Source organism: Polypterus senegalus, chromosome 11 (genome assembly GCF_016835505.1).
Source record: "Polypterus senegalus isolate Bchr_013 chromosome 11, ASM1683550v1, whole genome shotgun sequence".
NCBI lineage: Eukaryota > Metazoa > Chordata > Cladistia > Polypteriformes > Polypteridae > Polypterus > Polypterus senegalus.
In genome coordinates, this window is record NC_053164.1 from 69,349,272 (window position 1) to 69,376,779 (window position 27,508).

The following is a 27,508-nucleotide window of genomic DNA, read 5'->3' on the forward strand; positions in this document are numbered from 1 at the left end:
AAATAAACTATTGACGAATAAAACAGACTCTGTGATTTGCACTGAAGTTCCATCCACTTCCACGGTAGCTGCCAAAGACGCTCAGGTTTAACGAGAGCCACGCCCTCGAGTCAGCGCCAAAGTGACAAAGACAGCGCAGCAGCTACGGGCAACGTGCTGCGACAGAGACAGCGGGCATTAACTCTATCATCTTAAATCATGGAATACATGTATCGAGTCACACTGATTTGTCTTTATTGCACCCCGTCATCCTTGACTGGTAAGATCACCAAATTCTACAAAAGTAAGAGTATTAATTCTTTCGACATGCTAATCAAACATTAGGCTTTTTACTGCGTACACTATGTATATGTTTAGGTGGAATTTATTATCCAAGAGGGGGTATTTATTTGTATCAGTAAAGTGCAAAACAGAGGACAACGTTACAGAGATCCAACAAAGACACAACATTTGACAACCAGTTTTACTGCATAAACACACATTCATGTTCAATACAAAGAAGAACAATTACTATCAACGTTACACAAAATAATAATGCAGAATTTAACATTCAGCAGCATCTCCAAGTAACAGAATTTAAAATGTTTATAGCTCTATGAATAAAAGAGTTATTAAATCTGTTGCTCTCTAAATCTGCATCCTGATGGCAACAAGCTGGTATAGTCAGTTTATTTTAAAACATGAGCAGTCATTTTTCAGAAATATTTTAAAAGTAAAATAGAAATGCTATATTTCAACACCCAGGTCAGGTTCTGCTATATGTAGGTTGTTTGTTCGTGTAATTGCATTTGTTACCTTCAGGGATTTCAGTTTTCTCCTGACTAATTTGAAGATTTACTGTTAGGTTAATTTACAAAATTAAAATGTCTTGAATTGAGTGAATGTGTTAGATGTGTGTGTGTGTGCCTTGTGCCATTAAATTTGGAAGTTACAACGCCAGGCTGGAATGCGTTTATCCCAGATTCCTTCTGTATGGAGTAGGTACATTGCTCCAAATTTCATGAGAATTGCTCTTTCTGTTACTTCATAGATTCCTTAAGTTTATCAGCTTAAAATTTTAAGTTTCTATGGTCTGAATGAATTGGATAGATTTTTGAGTTGAAGAGGAACAGTGATATTATAATTATAAATGCTTGCCAGTTAATTTGTGAATAAGGCTGGCCTTTGAGGCAGAGTTTCAAAGAAAAATCAGAAACTGCAGGCAAATAAAAGAAAACATGGAAATGGACACACAAATACAGACATGGGATGAAAGATGACTGGAAAATGGGCAGCATTCCCGAGTAGGCTTCCCTGTTGCAGATGACACTGGCATTTGGTGTGTATTTAAGAAAGATACCATCTGAGGACCTGTAAGGTGTTTGTTTCTCACACTACAGACTCTGATGTCCTCATCCTTTTGCAGTTCTGCCACTGGACTTTCCGTTCTTTTTCTGTCCTGTTTTGATTCAGTTTGGCCTCAGCTCTCAAGACAGTGATAGACACCTTGGCATGAAATCTTCCATTTCTTGACATGTTTTGCATAGAATAACCTTCATTCTAAAAAGATTTAAAAAACATCAATAGACTAACATGTTTCTTGAGAAGGCTTTTTATTTTGGTTGTTTTCAACCTAGAAATAAACTTTAGGAACGCCAGTGTCTTGCTTTCCAAGTTAACAGAGTAACAGGTTTCTTGGCTCTATTTGTAAATTGATTTAATGTATTTTGATAAAAACAAAAGTATCAATTTCTATTAAAATAGAAAAATGTCTGAGTGTGTCCAGACTCTTAGTGTCATATACAGGAACTTAGTGACCTGAGCTATAATACATGTCACAAAACATATTTGTCATTTTTATTCAATCATGAAAGATACGATTGATATATTTCAAGTCTCAATGTTTTAACTTATTCATTATTTTTAAAGGTCTTATTAATTGAACTCTTTACAATTTAAACAGCTTCTTGTAATGGATACTTGCAGTGAAGTGTTATCATTTTCCCTATTTTGTTCTGTTTCAGTTTTACATACTTTTCGATTTCTGATCACAGAAGGCTTGGAAAACAGCAGAATTCCTAAGTTAACATTTTCTGAAATGGTGGGAGAAGACGAGCTCTATTATTATGACAGCAATAATATGACACTTATCCACCGATATGATTGGTTAGAAGGACTGGAGAAGTTTAATAATTTATATTTACTTTATGAAATGATTTATGGCCTTCCAGAAACTATTGTAAAATACAAGAGACGTGTCCTAGAATTATTAAACCGATCAAATGGTAAGTAGATTCGGAAAAAACATTTTGGTTGAAAGCGGTAAAAATCAAGGATGTTGTTACGAACGTAATCTCCAAAACTAAGTTTCACATTTTAACCTGAAATCAATACAGCCTGTATCAAAATATTTTTACTTTTAACAGCAAGTAGGAATCACAGGAATAGCTTACTGTGACAAGTATACAACACTGCTTGAAAACAGAGGAAACGCTTACCATAAAGTGAGAGACAGAAGATCAGATGTGAGAAAGGAGCTCTCTGATTGCATAAAGTTGCAGTCTAAACCATTCAGTGTTTTGGATCTTGAGAATTCAAAGAAGATCTATACCCCTTGCCTGTTGAAATACTTCTGGGGGCAGTAGTCTAATTTATGGTTTGTATCCCAGTAGCAAATGGGGTTAGGCTTAGGGTTCTAGACCAGGACTATGAGCTTTCAGGAAGGTTCATCCTTGTCTTCCAACCAACAACAACAGTATTATCTTGGCCCAGAGTTGCAGAGATACCAGGACCAAGCAGTGATTTGGTGGACCTGTAGCTTCCTGATCTCAGAAGTGATTCTGAGGAAGCATAGATATAAAGATGCTTTGAAATGGCTACCCTATGTAAGATATGATTAGCCTTAAAATTGGAAATGAGAGGATGATAGTTGGATGGTAGCCTGAGATTTTAAGCAGACTCTTGAGGCAAAAGAGAAACTGGAAATACAACAGTGATAAAAGCACCTGAGAGAAGAGGTGAGATGTGGTGACTGGGAGCATGAGGAGAAAGCAAATTAGATGCCTCATAACCCCAGATATGAATTCTTTACCAGTTCAGAAGGAGGGAGAGATACTTTGTTTTTCCTTTAACTTACTCCTAGAAATGTACTGGATAATGTAGATGGGGCATAGAGAGACTTATAAGCATATGAACCATTTGGCATCTCTTCATATCATGGTGAGGTCTATTACACCAAGTTTAGTAAGATCAAACTAACTAGATGTCATAATTTTATACAGTCCAGAGGCCTCGTATAAAGCTTGCTTAAGCTTAGAAATGTGCATAAGCTATTTCTTACGCACAAGTAAGGATTTATAAAACAGAAACTTGGAATTCAAATTGTCTTAAAGGTATGGAACGTTTTGACCATCCACGCAGACTTTTATGGTGATAGCATTTTAGCAACTCCTGGCATCAAGACAATGAAGTGAAAGGAAAATCTCATTGCATTGCATATTTCAGTGATGCCTCATTCACATTCTGATGCCCATCCGTCAGTCCATCCATCTTTTATTTTGCAAACTCAGTTGTAATGTAGGCTCCAAATCAGCACAAACTCAAAGGGGATGACTCTAGGACATCTAAATTGTATAATAAGTCAGTCTTCATCACAGAAAAGAACACAAATATCATTAAAGATATTTAAATGGCTGAAAACATTGGGATTTTAAGTTTACTTGACTACATATTGTAATTGTCTCAAAATAAGCCCTTTCTTATTTTAAGAAGTTAAAAAATACATAAAGTAATATTCGAGTGTGACTTAGTTAACTGATTTGAAAGTTTTTGAGTTTTTGCTATTTAATTTCTTCATCAAAGAGATGGATATCACATTTTGTTTAAAATGCCGTATCTATTTGGGCCACTCTTGAGGTTTCATGAAATCAAACGACTCTGGCAGCTGGTTGCTAAATGTGGCACTAAGTCCCAGTGTATACCCATCATGGCGTTGCTCGAACTCTGAGATGCATTACCCTCCATTACAAATAAAAGCAGGTAAGTTTTACATCTCTTGTTTTAACTTAAAAGTTGTTCACTAAACTTAGATTTCTCTTCTTTGCACCATGCACAAGTGAAACGATATTACTTACAGTGCACTTCTGACACCATTCAAGCAGTTAACCTTCTTTATTCAACAACCAAAAACTCTTCTTCCAGCTAGCCTCCTCCACCTCCTACATATTGTACATTAGCCATCAAACCACACTCTCATACATATTTAAATCATTGCACAGATTATCCCACAACTTGTGCATTAATGAAATGTAAGAGCTTACAGTTGATAAAAGCAGCTTAACTCTTCCTAGGTGCCCTTATTGCAAAATGAGTGCAGTAAAGGAGAACCAGACACTGCTGCAAATTGACTTTTATGTTGGAAAAACATATAATGTTTTATGTATGTACACCCACACCAAATGAAAACTGTGAAATGTAGTGACTCTTTGGTTGGTTAATGGCATCCAGCACAGTAGGCAAGATGTACTGAAACTTGGCTGAGATATTCCTGACCTGTCAGCCAGTTCCCTGAGAAGTGAGTAAAGGCAACTGAAATAAACTGATGAAAAACATAGAAGTTCTTCAGTGTAAATACGCAGAATGTGTCCTCTTAAAAGGGACCTAAAACAGAGACTGTACATTATATTGATCCTTTTTGAGGCTTAATATGTTTGTCATGTCAATACCCATTATAATAATGGTTTAGTTATAAAATTATTATGCATGCAAGCCGTTATTTAACTTGTTTGGCTGTATTTCCTACTTGATGAAGAGTATCGTCATTTCGCAGTTTCTCAGAAATGTTGTGCACAGATGGGCCAGAGTTGCTGTAAATATACACACGTTCTCATGTTAAGTTTTCTTTTGTAACTCCCAACTTTTGTGTGGAAGGTTCCTATGCACATTTCGAGCCTCTTTTGCACATACACAAGTTTTATAAATCAAATTAACATGAAATTATTTTAAAACCTGGTTATTTGCATCAATAACTGTATATACTATATAGACCTTGTGGTGCAGTTTACATATAAACTAAATTATATTTACATATTCAGCTTTCATTACATACATCCTTTCTGCTAAATAATACTTACAATTTATTGGTATGAACTTCTTTGAAATTTACTTTATTTCAATAAAATGTCCTGGTTAAAATGTAACATATAAACATCTTCAGTACAGTATCACAAAAGTTAAAGTGGTACTATAAAATTTATTTTTCCAGCTAAAAAATTTGACTGAAGTGTGCAATTCCTTCCTTTGTAAGTTTCTTCTGTGACAACATAACGAATTAGGTTAAATTAAGTCACAGTAATGACGAGCTCCTGAAGGATTTTGTAAATTTTCTTTACTAAAGTGAAACAGTAGCATCAAAATGTCCTTTCTTATTGACAAGTAAAGCACCTATAGATCTTAAATCAAGCATAATGGGATTCCTTGACAAAAGTAAAGTCTGTATTTAGTGAGCTCCTAAATTATGCTTATACAGTAGATATTACTTTACATTAATTTTACAATATAAGAAGGTTTACCCATCCATCCATCCATTATCCAACCCACTATATCCTAACTACAGGGTCACGGGGTCTGCTGGAGCCAATCCCAGCCAACACAGGGCACAAGGCAGGAAACAAACCCCAGGCAGGGCACCAGCCCACACACACCGGGACAATTTAGAATTGCCAATGCACCTAACCTGCATGTCTTTGGACTGTGGGAGGAAACCGAGTACGTGGAGAAAACCCATGCAGAACATGCCAACTCCATGCAGGGAGGACCTGGGAAGTAAACCCAGGTCTCCTAACTGCGAGGCAGCAGCACTACCACTGTGCCACCGTGCCACCCCAAAAGGTTTATTTAAAACTAAAAACACTTAAATAATTTAGTAACTATTTCAAGGATCATTTTACTTTCATGAATTTTTAAATAATATTTTTATGTTCCATTAATATTAAAGGTTTAATTTAAATTTTAAAGAGAGATTTTTATTTACTAAAATGTTGCTTCTATGTTTCAATAGGGATTCACATTGGACAGGTAATTGTTGGCTGTGAGGTAGACCAAGAAGATCAGACTGACTGGTTCTTTAGTCACGTCGGATTTAATGGAGAAGATTTGCTTGACGTTGACTTGAAAGAACTTACTTGCACTATTTTGGATAACCAAGCAGACAGTATAAAAGAAGAATGCAATTCTGAGATAAGATATCATTACATTGACGTTGATGCGTTTAGAGAATTTTGTGTTCTATCATTAAAGGAATACCTGTTGTTTGGAAAAGAGACACTGGAGAGAAAAGGTGGGTCATTATACTGTACACTGGTTTGTTATTTTTTGTTTTGTTTTAAATATAAGTATACCAGAGTGAGGCAGTGATTGGCATTGTCACCACATGACCTCTGTGTTCAAATCCTCTGGCCAGGTGCTGGCTGTTGGAAGTACTCAAGTTTTTCACTCATATATTAGAAACATGCAAGTTAAGTAATTGGCAACTCTAAACTGGCCTGCTGTAGTGTTTGTGAATGTGAGTGTATACGGCTGTTTTTAATCTTCCACCAATGCTGCTTATATACACTGAATTCAGAAAGTGTTCAGACTTCACTTTTTACACTTTATTGTTGTTATCATTTCAGCCAAATGTCCTTGCTATTTCTGTTTTGCTCATTTTTGACCCTTTTGTTTGTTAATATTGTTAATTGTTTTAGTTTCTATATGTATTTTCCTATGTGTCATGTGTTTTGTGTGTGGTTCCCAAACAGAAAGGGCCATCTGCCCATCACCATCAAGGGTCTGCGCTTATCCCTATAATGGCTGAAAAAGCACAGTCCCTTGCGGTCATTGAATCTACTGGTATTAGTGAGTTCTCTGGTTATTCTTTTTGGATTATTGATTTTCTGTTTTGTTCAGTCTTAGGATTTGCGTATTGGGACTTGTTTTCTCTGAATGGCCTTGTTATTTCAGACAACTCCTTTTGCGGTGTGCTCCTCATAGCTTATTTTTGTGCCTGTGGTATAGCGGGTCCGCGCTTAAAAGAAAAAAGCGCCAGGTTTTAAATCCATATAGCTGTGTCGTTCTCCATGGGCACGATTGCACATCCGCGGGAGTTAATGAGGTAGTTAGAGCGAGTCGCACCTGCATGAGTGGGTGCGATCGTTCTCGATTGCCTCGTTGGCTTCCTGCGTGTGTGATTAAGGCACTGCGCCCACGGACGTGCGCAGGGATGTACTTATACGGTCGACACCAGTGAAGTGCCACAGAGTATTTTTTTTTTTGTTTTGTTAAATCTGCTTATTTATAAAGATTCTACATTTGAGCTTTTGTGACTAGCAAGTATTTGATGGTTTTGTCCCTATGCTAAGCATTTTGGGGCTCTGTTTGCTAAGTTCCTTTCCAAGTTCACGAAAATTGTGTTGTAAATTTAATTTTAAATGGATATTTACTGTTTTCGCCCATCAATCTAGAGTCAATAGTTTATAATGACAAAATTAACACATGTTTTCAGAAAGATTTGCAAATTTAATACAAATTCAAAATGAAATATCTCATTTCAATAAGAATTCAAATGTTTGCTGTGGCACTTCAAATTGTCACAAGGTTCATCCAGTTTGCTTTCATTTTCAATGAGATGTGTCTAGAGCTTGAATGAAGTCCACCTTGGGCAAACGGAAATGCCTGGATATAGTTTACAAAGACATATACCTGTGTATATAAGACACACCAGTATACAATGCATGTCAGTGCAAAAACAAGCCATCAAGTCCAATATACTATTGGTAGACTTCTGCAATAAATTTGTGATGAGCCATAGGTAAGGGCAAGGGTTTGAAACCATTTATAAATTAAGGAGCACAGTGGCCTCAATAATTGTGTAATGGAAGACGTTAGGAAATACCTAGAGTTGGCCAGTTACCCAGCAAGAGGGGCCTTGGTCATGAAAATGACCTAAGACCCAGTGGTCACTCTAAGAGAGCTTCAGAAGTGCTCTATTGAGATGGAGAACATGTTGGAAGGAATGACCATCTCAGCAGCACTCCATCAATTAGATGTTTATGGTTACAGTGTCCAACTACTGCTTGGTGTTTGCCAAACTGCATTTAATGAACTCTGAGAATGCGTGGAAAAGACTCTCTGATCTGATGAGATAAAAAAACTCTCTGGACAGAACGGCAAACACTTTGTCTAGCAAAGACAAGGCTCTGCTCATCACCTGACTAATACCATCGCTACAGTGAGGCATGGTGGTGACAGCATCATACTATAGGGGTGCTTATCAATATGAGGAATGAGGAGACTGGTTAGAATTGAGGGAAAAATGAATGCAGCCAAGTACAGTGGACTACATGAAGTAAACCTGCTCCAGAGTGATCACAACCTCAGACTGGGGTGACAGTTCACCTTTCAGCTCGACAAAGCATACAGTCAAGACAACAATGTGGAGGCTTGAGACAAGTCTCTGACTCTCCATGAATGGCCCATCCAAAGCCAAGACTTAAACCTAATAGAACATCAGTGAGAGAGACGGTGATTGTAGTTTATAGACACTGCCAATCCAATCTAATGGAATCTGAGAGGATCTGCTGGGATGAATGGATAAACTGTTCCAATCCAGGTGTGGAAAGATTGTAGAGACTTATCCAAGAAGACTCAAAGCTGTAATGTCTGCCAAAAGGGTGACATGAATAGGAGATTTCAATTTTGACTTTAATAAGTTTGTAAACCTTTCTGACAACATGTTTCACTGTTGTTCAGTGTAGTTTAATAGGGAAACGTTAAATTTATCAATTTAAAATTAAATCTACAACATAGTAATATGGGCAGAAAGTGAAGTGGTCTGAATACTATCTGAATCCACTGTAAGTTCAGCCCCAAGGAAAATAAATTGGTTAATCAAGTTTGAGAATGTCATGTTATGTTATGCAAGTATCAGAATGAAAAATACTTTATAAAAAGTATACATAATAGTTTTTAAATTACTGGATCTGAGCTACGTGATGCTTGCATTACTGCTTTTCTTAAAAATAAAAAAATCTTCCTTATGTAAGTTATTCACATCTCATTATTTCTTTTTACATGTTCATTTTACTCAAAATTATATTCAGTACAGACACAGCATCATTTTTTATTCATACTTCACCAGCAGTACTATAAAGTCTTTCCAATGTACAGTTACCCTTTTTATGTATTGGGGCAATGCTGTCAAAATTGGCATTAAAAGAAGAAAAGCATCCTTTTAATTTATGAGTATTTCTCTGCATATACTGTACTGTAGGGTTTAGAATACTAATACTAATACTTTTCTATCCCTCTATTCATATTTACTGGTTGTCAGAGGTTTCATTGGTCAGGTATGTTATGCTGTAAACTTTCTTAACCTATATTGTGAATATGGGGAGCTGAATTTAGTCACTTCTATTTCAAGTCAGTGAGTCTAAACCCAAATGAAATGTAGCAATGTTTAACATCATAGCAAAATCAACTACTGTATATATATATATGCACACACACACAATGCTTACAAATATTAAGGAAACACTTTGAAAACACATCAGATCTCAATGGGAAAAAAGTCATGCTGGATATCTATACTGATACGGACTGGGCAATGTGTTAGGAACGAAGGAATGCCACATCGTTTTAATGGAAATGAAAATTACAGAGGGTTAAATTCAAAGACACCCCAAAATCAAAGTGAAAATACGATCGACAGGCTATTCCATTTTGCCAAAATTTCAGTGCAGCAATTCAAAATCGTACTAAGTAGCTTGTATGGCCACCACGTGCTTGTATGCATGCCTGACAACGTTTTTTGGGGAGCATGCTCTAATGAGACAACAGATGTTGTCTTGGGGATCTCCTCCCAGATCTGGACCAGGGCATCACTGAGCTCCTGGACAGTCTGAGGTGCAACCTGGCGGCGTTAGATGGACCAAACCATAATGTCCCAGAGGTGTTCTATTGGATTTAGGGCAGGCAAGAGTGGGGGCCAGTCAATGGTATCAATTCCTTCATCCTCCAGGAACTGCCTACATTCTCTCGTCACATGAGGCTGGGCATTTTCATGCACCAGGAGGAACCCGGGACACAATGAACCAGCATAGGGTCTGACAATAGTTCCAAAGATTTAATCTCAATACCTAATGGTAGTCAAGTTGACGTTGTCTAGCCTGTAGAGGTCTGTGCATCCCTCCATGGATATGCCTCCCCAGACCATCACTGACCCACCACCAAACTGGTCATGCTGAACTATGTTACAGGCAGCATAATGTTCTTCACGGCTTCTCTAGACCCTTTCACGTCTGTCACATGTGCTCAGCGTGAACCTGCTCTCATCTGTGAAAAGCACAGGGTGCAAGTGGTGGACCTGCCAGTTCTGGTATTCTTTGGCAAAGAAAGCTCCATGGCAAATCGAGCTCCATGGTGCTGGACAGTGAGCAAAGGGCCCACTAGAGGACGTTGGGCCCTCAGGCCACCCCTATAAAGTCTGTGTCTGACTGTTTGGTCAGAGACATTCACACCAGTGGCCTGCTGGAGGTCATTTTGTAGAGTGTTGGCAGTGCTCATCCTGTTCCTCTTTACCCAAAGGAGCAGATACCAGTCCTGCTGATGGGTTAAGGACCTTCTATGGTCCTGCCCAGCTCTCCTAGAGTAACTGCTTGTCTCCTGGAATCTTCTCCATGCGCCTGAGACTTTGCTGGGAGACACAGCAAACCTTCTGGCAGTGGCACGTATTGATGTGCCATCCTGGAGAAGTTGGACTACCTGTGCAACCTCTGTAGGGTCCAGGTATCGCCTCATGCTACCAGTAGTGACACTGACTGTAGCCAAATGCAAAACTAGTAAAAACAATCAGAAAAGATGAGGGAAAATGTCAGTGGCCTCCACCTGTTAAACCATTCCTGTTTTGGGGGTCATTTCATTGTTGCCCCTCTAGTGCATCTGTTGTTAATTTCATTAACACCACAGCAGCTGAAACTGATTAACAACCCCCTCTGCTACTTAACTGACCAGATTAAATATCCCATAAGTTTCATTGACTTTATGCTATACTCTGATTAAAAAGTGTTCCTTTAAATATCATCGATTGTGACAGTTAGCTACTTTAACTTGTTATCAATTTATTTATATTTTGTGTACAAAAATGAGTCCATTAAACAATGCAGTCAGAGTACACCCTTCTTTTCACTTCTGCCATGTTCTTAGTTACACCAAACATGTTATTCATGGCCTTCTCCTCTATTTTGTTCTGTTGTTTGCCTCTGGATGCTTATATTTGAATGGAGTGTTGTTGTACAAGTTAGTTGTCAATTTAAACTTTTTCTCACATGTCTTAACCATTTGAACTTTTCACAAAATATTTAACAAAGGCAGTTTTTATTAAACAGTATGAGGCAGAAAATCAAAAGTACAATACAGGAAGAATGCTGGGATCAAACAGGGGTCAATACACAGAAGATTTAGAAACCAGCAATCAGATTACAGATAAAGGTTAAACAAAGATAGACTATGTGAAGGACAGCTGGGTCCCATGCCCGGCAGGGACGCCCTGCTACTTATGTTCGGGGAGCCGCCATGGGCAGTCCAATACCTCCCCAGGATGCTTGGTGGCAGCCTCCTGGCGATGGTGACTCCCCAACCGCCCGTAGGGCTCCATGGGAGATGGAGTCCTCCACAGCTTGGTTGGGGCCGGGGTGGCCGCTAGGGGAGGCTGTCTGCTTCCCACAGCCCAGCTGGACGAGTCTTCAGCCCCACCCGGAAGTGCAATTAGGACCAGGTGGTTAATCACCTGGAACGCTTCCGGGTGGGCTATAAAAGGGCCCAGCCACCACCACTCGACGAGCCAGAGTTGGGAGGAAGAAGGAGACGAAGCTTGTCTGGGAGGAGTGGTGGAGCGAGGTGGAGAATTGTGGTTTGCTGTGAGTTTTGTGCTTTGGGACTGTGTTTGGGCTGTGTGGCACGGGAAGACGTGTCACACAGCTAGAAAAAAATAAAAGTAATTGTACTTTTTATACGTGCCTCCGTGTCTTTCAGTGTCGGGTCAGGCGCCTATATAGCGCCTTTTCTACAACCATAATACAGCATGTTGCTTGACCGAAAATAAAATGGCCATCATGATGTCACACACACACTCTCATGTGTAAATACGCTCCCTAGTAAGGCATAGCATTATAGCAACCAGAATTTAAAACAATGATGAGCCCTGTATAACAAGTGATGTGCCTAAAACACTTACCCACACCAGCTACATTGAAAAACAGCTCCTTCTTGTCTCCCAAACCTTTTTTCCTCAAACTCTGGCATCTTTTTCAGCTATCAGTCAAGCCCTTAATAAAACCAAACCTCCCACTTTTAAGTGTACTGGAAACTTGACTCTAAAAGGCTTCCAAGAAGAATAGAGAAGAATCTGGCTTGTTGGCCTCAATGCAACAGAGAGTTTCCTGCACCAGGAATGATTTCAGGAGTTGACTTGAAAGGAATGGCAAGAGTTTGGTTTAATCGCTGTCCATTGTCTGGAATCATTCAGCGTATAGTTGGGAGAGGAGAAGGAGCAAGCAAGAGGTAGGAGTGAGAGTGGCCAATGTTGATATACACTATAATATACAGTAGAGGGGAAATTGTTTATGGTGTATCAAGATGTAGGAAGTGTTGTAGACACTCTGAAGATCTGGAATGCACACTAGAAAAGAAGTAAAGATGTAAAGAGGAAAAGTGAAAGGGAGCAGGCAAAGCTTGATGTCAAAAGCCAGGCATAGATTCAGTAAGCTTCAAAGGCAAAAAAATTCATGGACAAAAACTGTGGTAAGAAGGAGAGCTAAAGTGTGTATCATTTTATAGAGTAAAAAATTAAAAATGACTCAACATGCCATAACACATGATCTGCAAGAATGCAGTTGCCTTCACAATATTGTAATACATGCGAAATATACAGAATAGTGAGGAAACAATGGAGCAGAAATTCATGCACATACAATATTTAATGTAAATGTCAAATTATGTGCTAGGTAAAAATGACATCTGTTTGTGTCTTTAAAAGCAGTATAGATGTACTGTATATACTATTTGTAAGTACAAAGTATTAATGTTTTGTCAAGATATTGGTTGTTAGTGACAGTGCCCTTGGAATACCCACACCAGAAGTAATGCCCAAATCATAGAATTATGTTATAAATATCCTGCACTTAGGTACACACAAGTGAGCCCTGAGGGCCATGTTGGACTGCAATCATTAATCAGTTCCTCACTGCTTCAGTGAAGTGACTTCATCAAATCTGCAACATTACTTTTGAATGAAAATCAGAAAGCTTTTTACAAGGAATTGTTCTGATGATGATAATTTAAGTATCGTAGTCACTCATTCCATCCTGTGCTGAAATAAGTGTATACAGAAAAGAATGAATGAAATAAATATTTAGATACTTGAAAAATAGCATAGGAATATAATATAGCATACCATAATATTCAGTATAAAACCAGGGACCTTTGAAATTGCAGGTTTAAAATAACAACAAGGAGACACTTAACATGTTCCAGAAATTGTGAGATACCTCTTGTTCTTAAAAATGTTTTTTATCTTGCTGGTCGTGACTTAGATGATGTGCTGCTTGTCTTGTTGTAGACATGAGAGCAGTTTGTGGAAACAGCAGAAGAAATGCTCTATGATAGCATATGCATATAATTATTATTATGATTGTAGTTTTTCATTTCAGTGCAAATACCATAACCCTCTGTTGTTGTTTTGTATTGTGTGATGTTTTTTCTGATTATCTCTATTTTATTTGTATACAATTAATTCTCAAAAATGACTCTGAAAGTCTTATTTGATTGTATAGTTTGATAAAGAGACCATTAATTCCTATGAATATTGCTTTTTGAAAAAGTTTTCATAGGCCTAATAACTTTCCTAAAATTTGAATATAGTAAATTTATATTGTCCTAAAATGAGGAACTTTTAGGCTGTTACAAATTAAACTTACTTTTTCTGTTGCTTTAATGCTTTCCTTAAATAAGTGCAAGAGAAAAATTGACTTCTTTGCAATATTGTAGTTAGAAGAACTGGAAGCTAAGCAAATAAATCCATAAAGTAAGCATGTAATAGGTAACCTTCTCAATAAAATGATAATTAACAGCAGTTTTTTGTGTTTATAAATACTGTATATATTTGACAAGATTCTATTCCATTCATCTTCAGTTCCATAAGCTAAAGTTACTAGTATCATTAGAAAAACATTTACTATGCTGTAAATAACCAATATAATATTTCCCAGTGCTCTGTCTTTACATTAGCAGTAGTAATACTGACTTATCTTAACAGCTGCTGATTTTTTCCACAGAGATACCCAAGGTTTCGTTATTCCAGACAAGTCAGGCACCTTCTGACATTAAACTTGTTTGTCACGTGACTGGGTTTTTTCCAAGAGATATTGAGGTCACTTGGATCAGAAATGAAATGGACCAGCTAGAGGCTGAAAATGGAGAGATTCTGCCAAATGATGATAAAACCTATCAAGTGAGAAAAACCATCATAATAAATCATGCGGACTTGGAAAAATATAAATACTCATGTCATGTGGACCATGCCAGTCTCACTAAGAAATTAATTATTCCCTGGAAAAGCAAAGGTAAGTTCCAATTCTGGATGGTGGGGCTTAAACCAATTCTGGATGGTGGGGCAGATATTAGCCCAGCATGGGATGCCAATCCAACACAGGGTCGCTCACATATATACAAATAGAAGTGGAACAGGACAAGTTTAGAATAGCCAAATCCTAATATACCTTTCTTTTTTCTTATCATTAGTTTTCGATAAGGAAATATCCATGTAGTTAAAATTCTACATCGATACAAATAAAACACGCAAAATCTATGTACACATTGAACAGAAACAAGATTTAGATACACCTGTAGTTCTATGAATTGCACCACAATGGTGCTCCTACGTACAAAGGTGATAATCAAAAAAACAAGTCATAAGTAGTGGTGAAATAAGATCATTTGAATAAGTTAATAAAAATGGTGTCAAATCTTAACGTATATTAGCAGGCCCCAACTTTGAACTCAGATTATCAGCAATTGCTTAGTGTGGTGTTTCTGATAAAGGTCCTTTGCTTCTAGTTTCCACTTCAAGGAATATCTTAACTCTAATAGACTCCAGGAGATACTTTTTTAAAGTCTTTTTCCAAAAAAATAGGTTGCCATTTATTATACTCTATGTTTACTACATTTATTCTAAAATCGAGAAGTTACAATTATACACAAAGTAGTTTAAAATCACTAAAAGAATTGTGCGTTTCTCTCAGCCATCATCACTAACTACCAGTTTTATTAAGTCAGTATAAAATAATGTGCCACATATTTTCCTTTCAAATGCATATTTAACTGCCGATGCTAATTTATCTTGGAGGGAGTCTTGTGAGTTACTGTGGCCTACAGTGGGCCATTGTGTTTCTGCCTTGCCTAGCTGTTTCTTGGCTGGGTTTTGACTCCCCTTGACGTTGTGAAGAGAAAAATGGTTAAAAAAAGATATACAAATATTTTAAAAATGTAATTGAATTGACACGACATGCTCACATGAGAAAAGAAAATGTCCAAGAGAATTTTCTCTTTAGACAGTTAGTTTACCCTTTCGTGCCACCGGTGTTGTTGGTACTAATAAAAGATTGACAAGCAATATAAATACCTTATGTGTTTTAATAAAAACGAATGATAACAGGTTTTATTTATAAGCAGCTTGCCTTTCTTCAGTCACATGGAATTTTTAGTTGTCATCGTGCTTTATGTTATGTTTGTGTTCTGCAGTATGTCTGCAGAGCTGTAGGGCTGTTTTGTGCATATTAATCAAATGTACACAGTACTATAATTCTGCTTCTTATAGCAAAAATATCATACTACAGTATGTGTTGGTGCATTGTAACAGCTTGAAAATTAGGAGCAAAAAAAATTTTAATTCTAAAAGTGTTTTTTAAAAATACCAATAATGACCAATAATGTCATCAACCTATACTACCAACTACCAATTTTACAATGTTAAAAGTGAAGTTGATTTATACAATTACTTATTCATTTTAACTTTAAAATAATTTTCCAGTCTTGTGTATGCCTTGCACATCCCTCAGAATAGTTTTGTTTTTTTGTCTGCTGTGTTACAGAAAGTGATCTGGCCGTGGTAGTCAGCATTATCATCATTGCAGTGGTTATAACTGCAGTATTGACTGGCATTGTCCTGTGGAAGAAAAAGCAAGCAGGTATGTAAATATCTTTTATTTTGTATTAACACTAATTTTCACCTATTTATGCATAACATGCTACGCATTCGCTTAAATAAAATGAAGTCCCTTAAAAGAAAAAAAATATTCAATGTTTATTTATTTCATATATTAAAATGATGTTTGTCAGTTAAGCTAACGGTATCTCCCTGGTCTTCTATCTTGACACTAATTTCACCAGGGATATCCTGAATTCAGATTGTGGAAAGATTTCAAAACAGGATCTTACCAGAGAACAGACCCTCTTAACTATTAACGGGACCTTGTGTTTATTAATATTCCCTTAAATTCAACAAAAAGCAGACAGGTGCTCTTCTTTTTTTAAATGTTCAGGTTTTTATGGTCTGACTAATAACATCAGTTTGTGATTTCTCAATACACTTGTTCAAATGAGAAATGAACTCCTAAAATAAGACAAAGAGGTTAATAAATTACATTCTTAAGATACTTTATTACACAAAAATAAGGCAGGAGTAAGCAAAATAGAGGAGAATAAAGTTCCAGCACCCTTTACCTCCCTCTCTTTCTTCAGTAGAGATCTTAATGTACCTCCTGATTTCACACTCAAAGTGGCAGTGGTGCTGAGATGGCTTTATATGCCTGAGGAAAACATGGAACCACTTGAAAAGAGAGGAATACTCCCAAAAGTCCTCTGTCCAATTTTGTTTGAGTTCCCTTTGCAAACCCAAAATCCCAGCATCCCTGTGCTGCACCACACACTTAAACCACTACTTATAACTGGTGACCTCCTCTTGTTCCTGAAAACAAGGCACAGGGCTGCATCAATACCATGTTGCCATTCTGTGCTGCCATCTGGCAGTCTGAGGTAAAGTCAGATCATATCTGTTTATTCCCCAAACCTACTGTATCTTTTAACCAGTTTTTAGACATCTTTAAATTGTACTGGACCACCTGCCACCCCAGCACTCAGTGGAAGCGTTAAATACTTGCATCATGCTCATACATTTTTAGATGTGCTAGTGCTGCTTTCCGTATATTTCCAGGACACTCCATAAATCCACAGAGCATAAGCCCCCCTGTTGGCTTATTGCCTAAGATTTTTCTTCCTATCAGTTTGAGTTCTTCTCTGAGACAAGCTTTGTCATGCTAGCCCACTGCTGGTAACCACAGTTGACCTTTCACAGTTGTAGCTCCTTGGTGATAGACCCAAGTCTTCATCTATGCTAGGACTTTAAGTGGTTGACTGTTGATTCAGGGATTCTAAAATTTGTACTGTGTCAGGTCAAAGTTGAACAATTTTTTCTGGGACCACAACTTTTTAGTTATAAAGTAAATAGACAGACTTGTCACCTTCTGATTATTGTCACAACCCTTCCTGTTTTCCAACCCAGGAAGCACATTACTCTCATGCCCAGCTTCCGTAATAAATGCATAGATGGAAATAATGCACACAGTCTTAAAAAACAGTTGAAGGTAAAAAGTCCCTTAAGGCAGTTCCTCAAACTCATGTTCCTGTTCAGATTCATAAGTTAGAGTTACATTCACAAGGCACAAACAATATAAATATATTTCTTCCTCAACTTCATTTCTGGGTCAAAATGGACAAGGCCCCTCCATGTGTGCTGTGAACATCAGACCAGTTGTGGGCAGCAGGAAGTCTTGACACATGCTAATTGCAGACAGACTCCAGTTATGTTGCAGAAATAGCAGAGTCTACTGTATAAGGCTCTCAGGTGTTGTCCTTCATCAAAATACAGGCTAGTCCTTGGCTCTGAAGTGTTTCGGACGGGATCAGACCTGACCCTGGAAGTACTTACAGGTGAGGCTTAAATAAACATGGAGTTGGGAGGAGAGGTGAACAAGAGACCATTAGAGAAAATGTGCTGGGGATGAGAGAGCAGTGTGCTGTTTTCTTGGTTTGAGGTGGCCTGGGGCTTTACCTGTTAATCAAGGTCTGAAGGCCAGCCGGTTTATTGTTTTGTATTTTGGCCACCTTGAGTTCTGCTTTGAATTGAGCCTTCTTTGTATTTATTATTTGTTTTAAAAGGCACATTATTTTGTTTTATTCTCTTTTTTGGCCTCTTTGAAATATGTTCTGGGTTTAGAGATATTTTTGATTGATTTTAAAGGCCACATTGCACACAAACTGCTTGTTTTTCTTTAAATCCAGAAAGCTATGAGCACCACTTACTGTTGTACTGGAGAATCCCATCATTTTAAAATGCACTGGTAACCAGAAATCCATTGTGTGAAGTGCAAAGTTTCATTTGTTCTCTTTTAGTAGTAAAATTAGATTGTTTAAGGTATATAACATGCATTTGATATGGATGCTTGTGCCTTAAACCATGAGCCTGGATAATATACTGTGAAATCATCTGGTTTGTGCAGTAATTATAAGAAACCAGAAAACATAATAAATAGTTATATTATGAAGCTATAATGTAAAGGTTTATATGATCTTCAATGGAATAATTGCACTGGAGCCTGAGATTTTAAATAGATCATTACCTTAAACTACACACTAACAAAAACAGATTTGAAAACGAGACTTGTTTAATTATGTTGGGCTTCCATCAACACTGGAACACTGTTTTCAACAATCACAAAAGTTCAAAAAATTTCTAAAATACTTAGTTTTATTAAGTCAGTATAAAATAATATGCAACATATTTTCCTTTCAAATGCATATTTAACTGGCAATGTTAATTTATCTTGGAGGGAGTCTTGTGAGGCAGTGTGGCCTGCAGTGGGCCATTGTGTTTCTGCCTTGCCTAGGTGTTTCTTGGCTGTGTTTTGACTCCCCTTGACCTTGTAAAGAGAAAAGTGGTTAAAAAAAGATATAAAAATATTTTAAAAATGCAGTTGAATTGACATGACGTTCTCACATGTCTAGCACTGTGATGGGGAAACAAAGCTCTCGAAAACACTGACACGATTGTTATAGGATTAGGCCCTCACTTCAGTTTAGTTGTGATAATTTTTGTGAACTTTACTGTCATGATAGTCTTTTCCTAACTTCTATGAATCAGTAAAGTACCTGGAAACATTCAAATATTTTGCCATATTTATTGTGGTAAAATTCAGAATGTACATTTGTCATGACTTTGGTTACCTTACACGCATTTGTATTTCTCTCTATTATAAAAAAAAATCCTGGAGAGAAACACTCGGGCGTCGAGATGTGATCTTCACGTTAAGATCACGGAAGACACTTAAAAGAAACCGCAAGATGAAAGAGATTGACCACGGAGCATCTTGTGGGGACCTTAATCATGAGACTTTGTGCCAAGAGGTTGACCCAGGACCGTCTCGCGATGACGTGGAACATGACATTCTTGCAAGACATGCCCTACTTACAATCAATATCAAATAAGCCCAGAGACAGCAAAACATTCAGTTGTCTAAAGGATTTGAGCACACACATATCCAGGGCTCTCAGTGCATATAAAGCGTATAAGGACAATACGTTATAAATGAAACGTCAACGACTAAGCGAAGAAGAAAGCAGCGCGGAGAAAAGAGACTCAAAAGCATTGGAGAGAAAAAAGAGCAAAAAAGAAAATGAATAATCTAAGTGCAAATTCAGAAAATAAGGAAAGTAATTATCAGCCCAGAACAAGTGGAATTGAAACAAAGCACGTCCAATCGGGCTCAGAATTAAAAGACAGAGAGTAAAAGACAAAGTAGAACTTCATAAAAGACGTTCACAAACGTTGGCGCTATACACATGCAGAGCAGGTTAGAGATTATGAAAGCAGTGGAATTCGAAAGGCTCAAAAAAAATGTTGGCGCGATACACATGTGGAGAAAGTTAAAGAATATGAAAGTAGGAAAATTAGAAAGTATAAAAAAAGAAAGTAAAAATCGCAGTAGCGCAAACAAACGGAAATTATTACTCGAAAAAGGGAAAATAATCACCATGGACCATGTGTCATTGAAAAAAAAGCAGGACAAAGCAAGGACAGAAATAAAAGACAGAGTAGAAAACAAAGTAAAACATCATAAAGAGGTTAAAGAACAAGGGGGCCAAACACAAGCAGAGCAGGTTAGAGAAAATGAAAACTGGAATTCAAAAGACTCAAACACATGCAGAGCAAGATACAGAATAAGAAAGCAGAAAAAAATGAAAGTGTCAAAACAAAGAAAGTAAACATCGCATTAGCCCAAAAAAAGAGAAATTGTTACTCTGAGAAATAACGAAAAGGTGAATAGAGATCGAATATATGGACATAGGTGATATGTCAGAAGTATGTAAATATTGTAAGGCTTTGAAGTTTAAGTCAGAGGATTTCAAAAATGTGGTTTACCTCACATGCATTTATTGGTTACTTTGTAAAAAAATGATTAACTGCTGATGATGTCGATCGTTTTGTCTGTGCTGAAATTCCAAACAGAGAAACCTATCCTGAATTATGGTACAAAGTCATTAAACACAAGTCTCACTGACCTCATTAAAAGCACGTTGGGACTGGCAAGATTCCAAATATTGTTTTACAGAAGTTCTGAAGTAAAAGTGAAACTAATGAAATAGCAACAATTCAAAGAAAAACAAATCTTAAAAGTGTGTATCCAGACAACCAAACACGGGGTTGGCGAAGCCAAAATTAGGAGTTTAAAATTAGGAGAATTTACAAAAAACAAGAACTTCAGTAAACTTTTTAACGTGTCTCAGCCATTCCTCTGATTTACCCAATCTAGCCTTAGCCTTGCACTTTATATCTTCTTTCATGTACTGTATACTCCACACAATAATGATTTGTCAATCCATCCATCTTCTGACCCATTTATTTACTTCAGGGTACCTGTCTTGGAAACACGTAGATCAAGGCATGACTCTTGGACATCAAATATTGATAGTCCTCAACAAGAAATACATTAAGACCAAGTAAGGGGTGCCTTGTTGTTGTCCAAGTTAAATTTTTACTATTTCAAGAGTTTTTCCTCCTATTTCACTAAAGAGTTTAAAAGCAATTCCAAATGGACACTGCTTTAGATAGATAGATAGATAGATAGATAGATAGATAGATAGATAGATAGATAGATAGATAGATAGATAGATAGATAGATAGATAGATACTTTATTAATCCCGAGGGAAATTCACATAATCCAGCAGCAGTATACTGATACAAAAAAATTAAATTAAAGAGTAATAAAAATGAATCTAAAAACAGACAATAACTTTGAATAATGTTAGCGTTTACTGTTACAACAACAACAACATTTATTTATATAGCGCATTTTCATACAAAAAATGTAGCTCAAAGTGCTTTACATAATGAAGAATAAGAAAAATAAAAGACACAGTAAGAAAATAAAATAAGTCAGCATTAATTAACATAGAATAAGAGTAAGGTCCAATGGCCAGGGGGGACAGAAAAAACAAAAAAAAAAACTCCAGACGGCCGGAGAAAAAATAAATAAAATCTGTTACTGTTTAATGTGAAAGTGTGTGTGTGTGTGACATGAGTAGAGACTGTGATGCACTCTTGCCCCACAATATTAATTATGTTTTCATAATATTATGTTTTATTTGCTTATAAGGGACTTCAAGGCATGCAGATGCCATAATAAGCCAGGAAGAATTAAATCAGAAAAATATTTGTCCAATGTTGTTGTTACCATTTGCAGTTGATAAAACCAATACCCCTGAGATTCAGGAAGGTAAGTATATTTTCTTATTTTAAATGCATTAACATAAGCACAGTATTTTTTGCAATAAATGTGCCAATGATTAAAATTTACTATTATTGCTGTAATTTTTTCAGTAAAGAAAACAATACTTGGTTCTTAATTTATTTGAGTGTTTATATCCTACAGTATATAGCATGTCGAAATATGTTTAAGCGAGTGGCAGTACAGTGGCACATTGGGTACAGCATTTGGTACCACTGCTGTGTCACAAATTAAGAATTCTGGGTGTCAATTCTGTCCCAGATGATTTCCATGTAGAGTTTGCAGGTTCTCACTTCACGTCATTATAGAAAGACAGGAACCACTAGGAAGTTACAGACTATTTCAATGTAAAGAGTACCTGATAATAAAATCTTCAAGGAAACTAAGGTTTGAAAACAGATTTTGGATTTGAAGGAAACTAAAAAGATTCCTCCAGGATGTGTGACGCAACAAATTAAGGTGGAAAGGCCTTATGGGTGGAAGGCAGTAGGCACCCAGTACAACCCAAGGGTGATGGACCTTCTTGTTGAGAGACAACAAGAGAAACGTCCAGGCTGACAAGTGGCAGAAAAGGCTCATAAGGAGTACTTTATAGTTTAGGAAACTGCTTAGGTGATTCTAAGGCCTGACTTTGAAGCAACCCTGAAAAGGGCTTTAAAGCCCTCATGCCTGAATTACTCTGTCTGTGACATGTGCAGTAGATTTGAAAAGACGTCTCCTTAAAAAGGGGTAAAAAGATCAAGTGAACGTGAGAGTGAGAGACAACTTATGAAAATGAGTACTTCAGAAAATACACTCCAGAGCTGGAAACTTTTTAAAGCAACAGTACAGTTTCAGTGTGGATGGGTTAAAAACAAAGATTTCTATAAACAACTATATCACATTCTGATTGGTTTGTGCTTATTACATGGCACTTCCCTGATTGGATCCTGCTTATTACCATCTCATTCACAGATTAGTCATGATTCATAAAAAAAAATTCCAACATTGAAGATTTGATTTCCATGGCACTTGTTATGTTGCTTACCTGTATGCGTCTTAATTGCATTTTGTACAGTTTGAATGTTGCATACATGCACAAACGGCAAATAATGTATTGGTTGCTACAGTCTTGCAATAACTCCCGTCTAATAACTGTGGACTAATTATAATCATTCCTCCTGCGAATGAACATAGAGTGGATCCCTTTTTTTGAAGTGTTGCTTTAAATTTTTGTGTTTTTTTTTTTTATTTAATGACATGACTACCAGCATCAGTTTTGAAGACTGCTACTCTTGTGGAGGACTGCCGGCCGTGTTCGGTCCTTAGCCCCAGGCTGCCAGGAGGAGCTCTCCCGACAGCATGATCGTGCCCAAGTCCAGCAAGGCCTCATGGACTATGTAGTGTTTATACACAGCCCTGCTGGATACCTTGGGGCCACAGGGAGCTGCTGTAGGGGCTTGTAGGCTCTTATGTGCCCTATGACCGGGAGTGCGTCACGGTCACGTGACAGGAAGAAACGCGTGCTCCGGGTTGAAGTAAAGGACTGTTTACCCTGACCCAGAAGGAATAAGGAACTGAGGACTGATTGGACAGGAACACCTCCTGGTCAGGGGCTGTAAAGGACTATGGGCCAGTCCAGACATTGAGCTGAGCTGGGAGGTAGAGGGGCGAAGTGTCTGGGCGAGGAGGAGATTATTATTGTGGGTGTGTAATTTATGAGTAGAGTGGAAGGTGCTTGGTGCACTGTGCTAAAGAAAAATAAAGAGTCTGGGACTTTACCTGGTGTCTGGCGTGGTACCTGAGGGTTCAAGGAGCACTAGCCCCTACTGCCACACTCTCAACTGTGATCAGTGCATTAATGTGACTGGACAATTTTACCACAACTCTTTAATGAATTTCCGTCTATTTCTATGCTGTGAACGCACTATCCGAGTCCTGTGTGCTGATACTTTTAAAAGCACTTAAAGTGCAAGGGAATCTGACTTACATGTGGCTCTTAATTTTTTCACAACACATTGCTTCTTTCAGTGTGTGTGTGTGTGCGTGTGTGTGTGCCTGTGGTGGGCTGGCGCCCTGACTGGGGTTTGTTTCCTGCCTTGTGCCCTGTGTTGGCTGGGATTGACTCCAGCAGACCCTGTGACCCTGTAGTTAGGATATAGCGGGTTGGATAATGGATGGATTGCTTCTTTCAAGGAAGTTGATGCCCAATGGGCACATGCCCGGTGTAGGCAAAGGTCTGCAGCACATGCATTTTTGTACATTTCAGTATGGATAAGGGACTTTTACAAATGATGTGAAAACTCCACAGTCTGAGGAGATCATTTTCATTTAAAAATGTCATTTTTTAAATTAAAACATAGTAATGTGGATGTAGCCCAAGTTGCCTCTAACACTATTGTGGCTTGCACTGTATCTTCAAAAATTAAACTTTGGTGAGTTATGATTTAATTAGTGAATTCAAAGACTGACATAGAAGGGAAATCCAGAGTGTAAAAGATTGGATGGCCTGTGCGAGAAGAGATTAAAAGCAGTGATTCACGCCTCTGTAGGTGCACAGAAGGGTTTGAACATAACTGTGAAGAAGACAACTCAAGGTGGGCTCTGATTTATTTTGGTGTAGATTTGTTGCTTTGGCCCCTGTCAGCAGGGAAGTTTGCTTAATCCTTCATCACATTACATGACTTTTTCAGCGATTTCCAGTTCCAGTCTTCACTTACATGATCTTGGGGGTCATAGAAAATCATGACATGCTCCCATGACTGCCAGGCATGTAGTCTGACATCCGCAGTGTCTCAGTCAGGCCACTTTGTGACTCCCAAAATGGGTCTGATTTTGTCCTAAGTTGTAGTAGCAGGTTTGTGTGTGTTTGAGAGCTGACAACCAACAAGTGCCTGCAATGCATACAAGGCCACAATAAGGATAAGAGGAACGCAGGTGTTTTGGACTGCACAAACAATAAAAACAAAAGGATTGTTTGTCTGATGTTTCTTGAGAAAAACGTAAAATAAGAGGTTAGAGATCTTGTGACTAAAAACATGCATTGGCTCTGTCTGTAATTGGCTGTCAACATGCAGGAACATTTTATCTATTAGATGGAAAATAAATTACAAAATGGATATTGTAGAGGAAAATGATATATTAATACAATGTATTGTTTTATATATTCCATGAATAATAGACAATTTAACTGCACTAAGTTGTTGCAGCTGCTAATTATAGAAAACCATTTGATATTAACCACCAATCATTTTGACTATTTACAGTTTGTGAGACATGCCCGAACACCACCAGACAGACACCGCATCTTCATACAAAGCACGTTTATTTTCTTCCAAACACACAACACAGTCCCGTACAACACACTGTGCTTCCCAGCGCCAATCACCAGTCCTCCAGGCTTCTCTTTCTTTGTCCGTCGGCCGCCTTTCTTCTCTCCACGGGAGCCTTGTCCTGCTCCCACTCCCGACTCTAGCTGCCAGACTATAGGAAGGCGGGCCCTTTTATTCTCATCCAGATGTGCTCCAGGTGCTCCCTCTGACGACACTTCCTGGTGTGGTGGAAGTGTCAGGAGAGCACTCGGAAGCACTCTGGGCGTCCCTAGAGAGATCCTCCTCCATCTTCCCGGGTGTGGCCGAAGTAAATCAGTCCCAGGCCCTCTGAGACTCGGGGTGCCTCCTGGCAGTGGCCACGGGTCCCAACAAGCTTGAGTCTCCTTGCTCTTCTCCTGTGGATCTCCACTGATCCAGGGTGGTCGCCCCCTCGTGGCCCAGAGGACGTACACGCCACCTCCCGGTCCTTCCAGGTGTCCTGGCCGGGTCACAGCCCCAGCGACTCGCCACAGGTTACAATAAGAAAAGGTGCACAGATCTCTTTTTATTAAAGACTGCAAGAGAAATTAGCAACAAATAGAAATTTACCCCAAGGTGGCTCCAGGTAAAGTCACAGATAACTTACTCATCTGTAGAAGCTTGATTATCATTTACTACTGCTTGTAGTTATATTATTTTTGGAAATTAACTGCATTCATAGTGAAAACTGAAAAGTAGTTGTTATTTACAAGTAATCTCTTCCAGGATAATTAGTAAAATAACTGCAATAGTGATTTTTTAAAAGAAATATTTTCTAATTATGATTTTTGTCTGTCATTTTGCAGAAGAGCATGAACAAGGCCTTCAACCCTTACATGAAAACCTATGAGTCGGGGAATGGAAATACTCTACAAACAGCATGCACGTCTTTCTTTAATCATATGTGGTGGTCTCCTGTTATGTAGCCAACTTTGTATGAAAAACTGTATATGCGCATATCTAATTCAAGCAGGTGTCACAGCCAATGAGAACTTTCTATGCAGGGCTTCTCAGGCAGTTTTATTTGGAGAGTGCTAGAGATCTAGAACTCTTTATTCTGGGATATTTTGGGAAGAAAAGTCAGCTCTTCATGATCCATTTTAATGTTAGCATACCGATCTCTGCAAAGTTTATAAGACAACACTAAACTTAAATTCTAAGAAAAAGCTAAATCAAATGTAACTTGCATTTGTTTATTGCTTGAGCTCAGGTCTCATGCAGATGTTTTCCTTATTTTCACAAAGTTCATACCCTAGCCAAGTGGCCATCCTGTATGTCATAACTGTCAAACTGCCATGGGCCACACTGACACTTGCACTACACTCCCAGCAACCACACAGCACCACAGTATCTAAAAATGCAAACTTTATAACACCCATACAAATCAGAAGTATGAAATAATGGCTGGACTGGGAAGAAAAAAAGACAAATCTGTGAAAATAAGGAGACAGAGAAAGGAAGATTTATTTAGAAGGTGTTCAGGAGAGAGTATGCAATAGTGGGTAAGTGGACCATCAACTCCATGGGGTAGATAACGAGTGCTTGTGTTTAGTCAGGTCCTGGAGGCTTAGGTTTTGTGATTTGTTCCCTATTGTAGATTATATCTGTTTCCCTGTTGCAATTGTTACTTCTTGTGCCAATAAATTCCACTTTTTGCTGAATCATCTCCCTTCTGTGTCTTGTTTGGGTTTGGGATCATCACTTCAATGCCTCCTGAACGTCACTGTACATATCAAATTCAAAATCCTACAAAATCACTGCTTTTGGAAACTCCTTTCAGTCTCCACTACTCTTGGCTTTTTCCTTTGAGAATTAGTCAAAATTTAGACACTAGGTTAGTCACACTGCTATCTTTATAGGGGCAGAATTATTACATCACATCACATGTCCAGCAGCACAGATTGTTTCTACAAACAGTATGACAGCATCTATGGAAATCCTGCATAGAAAATGGCTCTAAATATAAGAAAACTGAAAACAAAATGGCACAGTTAAGACATTAAATCTCATTGTACATGTGTATAGTGACAATAAAAGACCTTCTATTCTATTCTATTCTATACTGTACGTTTGTGTATGCATTTTCACATGGAGGGGAAGCTCTCTTTCAATTAAAAAAGTAACACAACATGAACATATATAAAGAAGAAGAAAGCTATATACTGCTACTCACACAGACATGGAAAAGCACGAGTCTAAAATATAGTGGTAAACATTTTATTCATAAGCACCTTAATTTCAATAAGGCTAAACTTCTGAATTAGATT

At 37.9% G+C, this 27,508-nt stretch overlaps 1 protein-coding gene across 2 annotated transcripts; it reads left to right on the forward strand.

Annotated features, from left to right (window-relative positions):
• On the forward strand, positions 1–26,902 carry LOC120539139 (major histocompatibility complex class I-related gene protein-like). Of its 2 annotated transcripts, none has more exons than XM_039768945.1 (7): positions 1–283; positions 2,004–2,264; positions 6,038–6,316; positions 14,346–14,633; positions 16,161–16,256; positions 21,781–21,900; positions 26,048–26,902. In XM_039768945.1, exons 1-7 carry the CDS (start codon positions 199–201, stop codon positions 26,089–26,091), a joined length of 1,173 nt encoding a protein of 390 aa, XP_039624879.1. In that variant the 5' UTR covers positions 1–198; the 3' UTR covers positions 26,092–26,902. The 2 variants fall into 2 exon arrangements, with proteins under 2 accessions (XP_039624879.1, XP_039624880.1); XM_039768946.1 differs by having other exon boundaries at positions 4–259.
• The last annotated feature ends 606 nt before the right edge of the window (positions 26,903–27,508 follow it).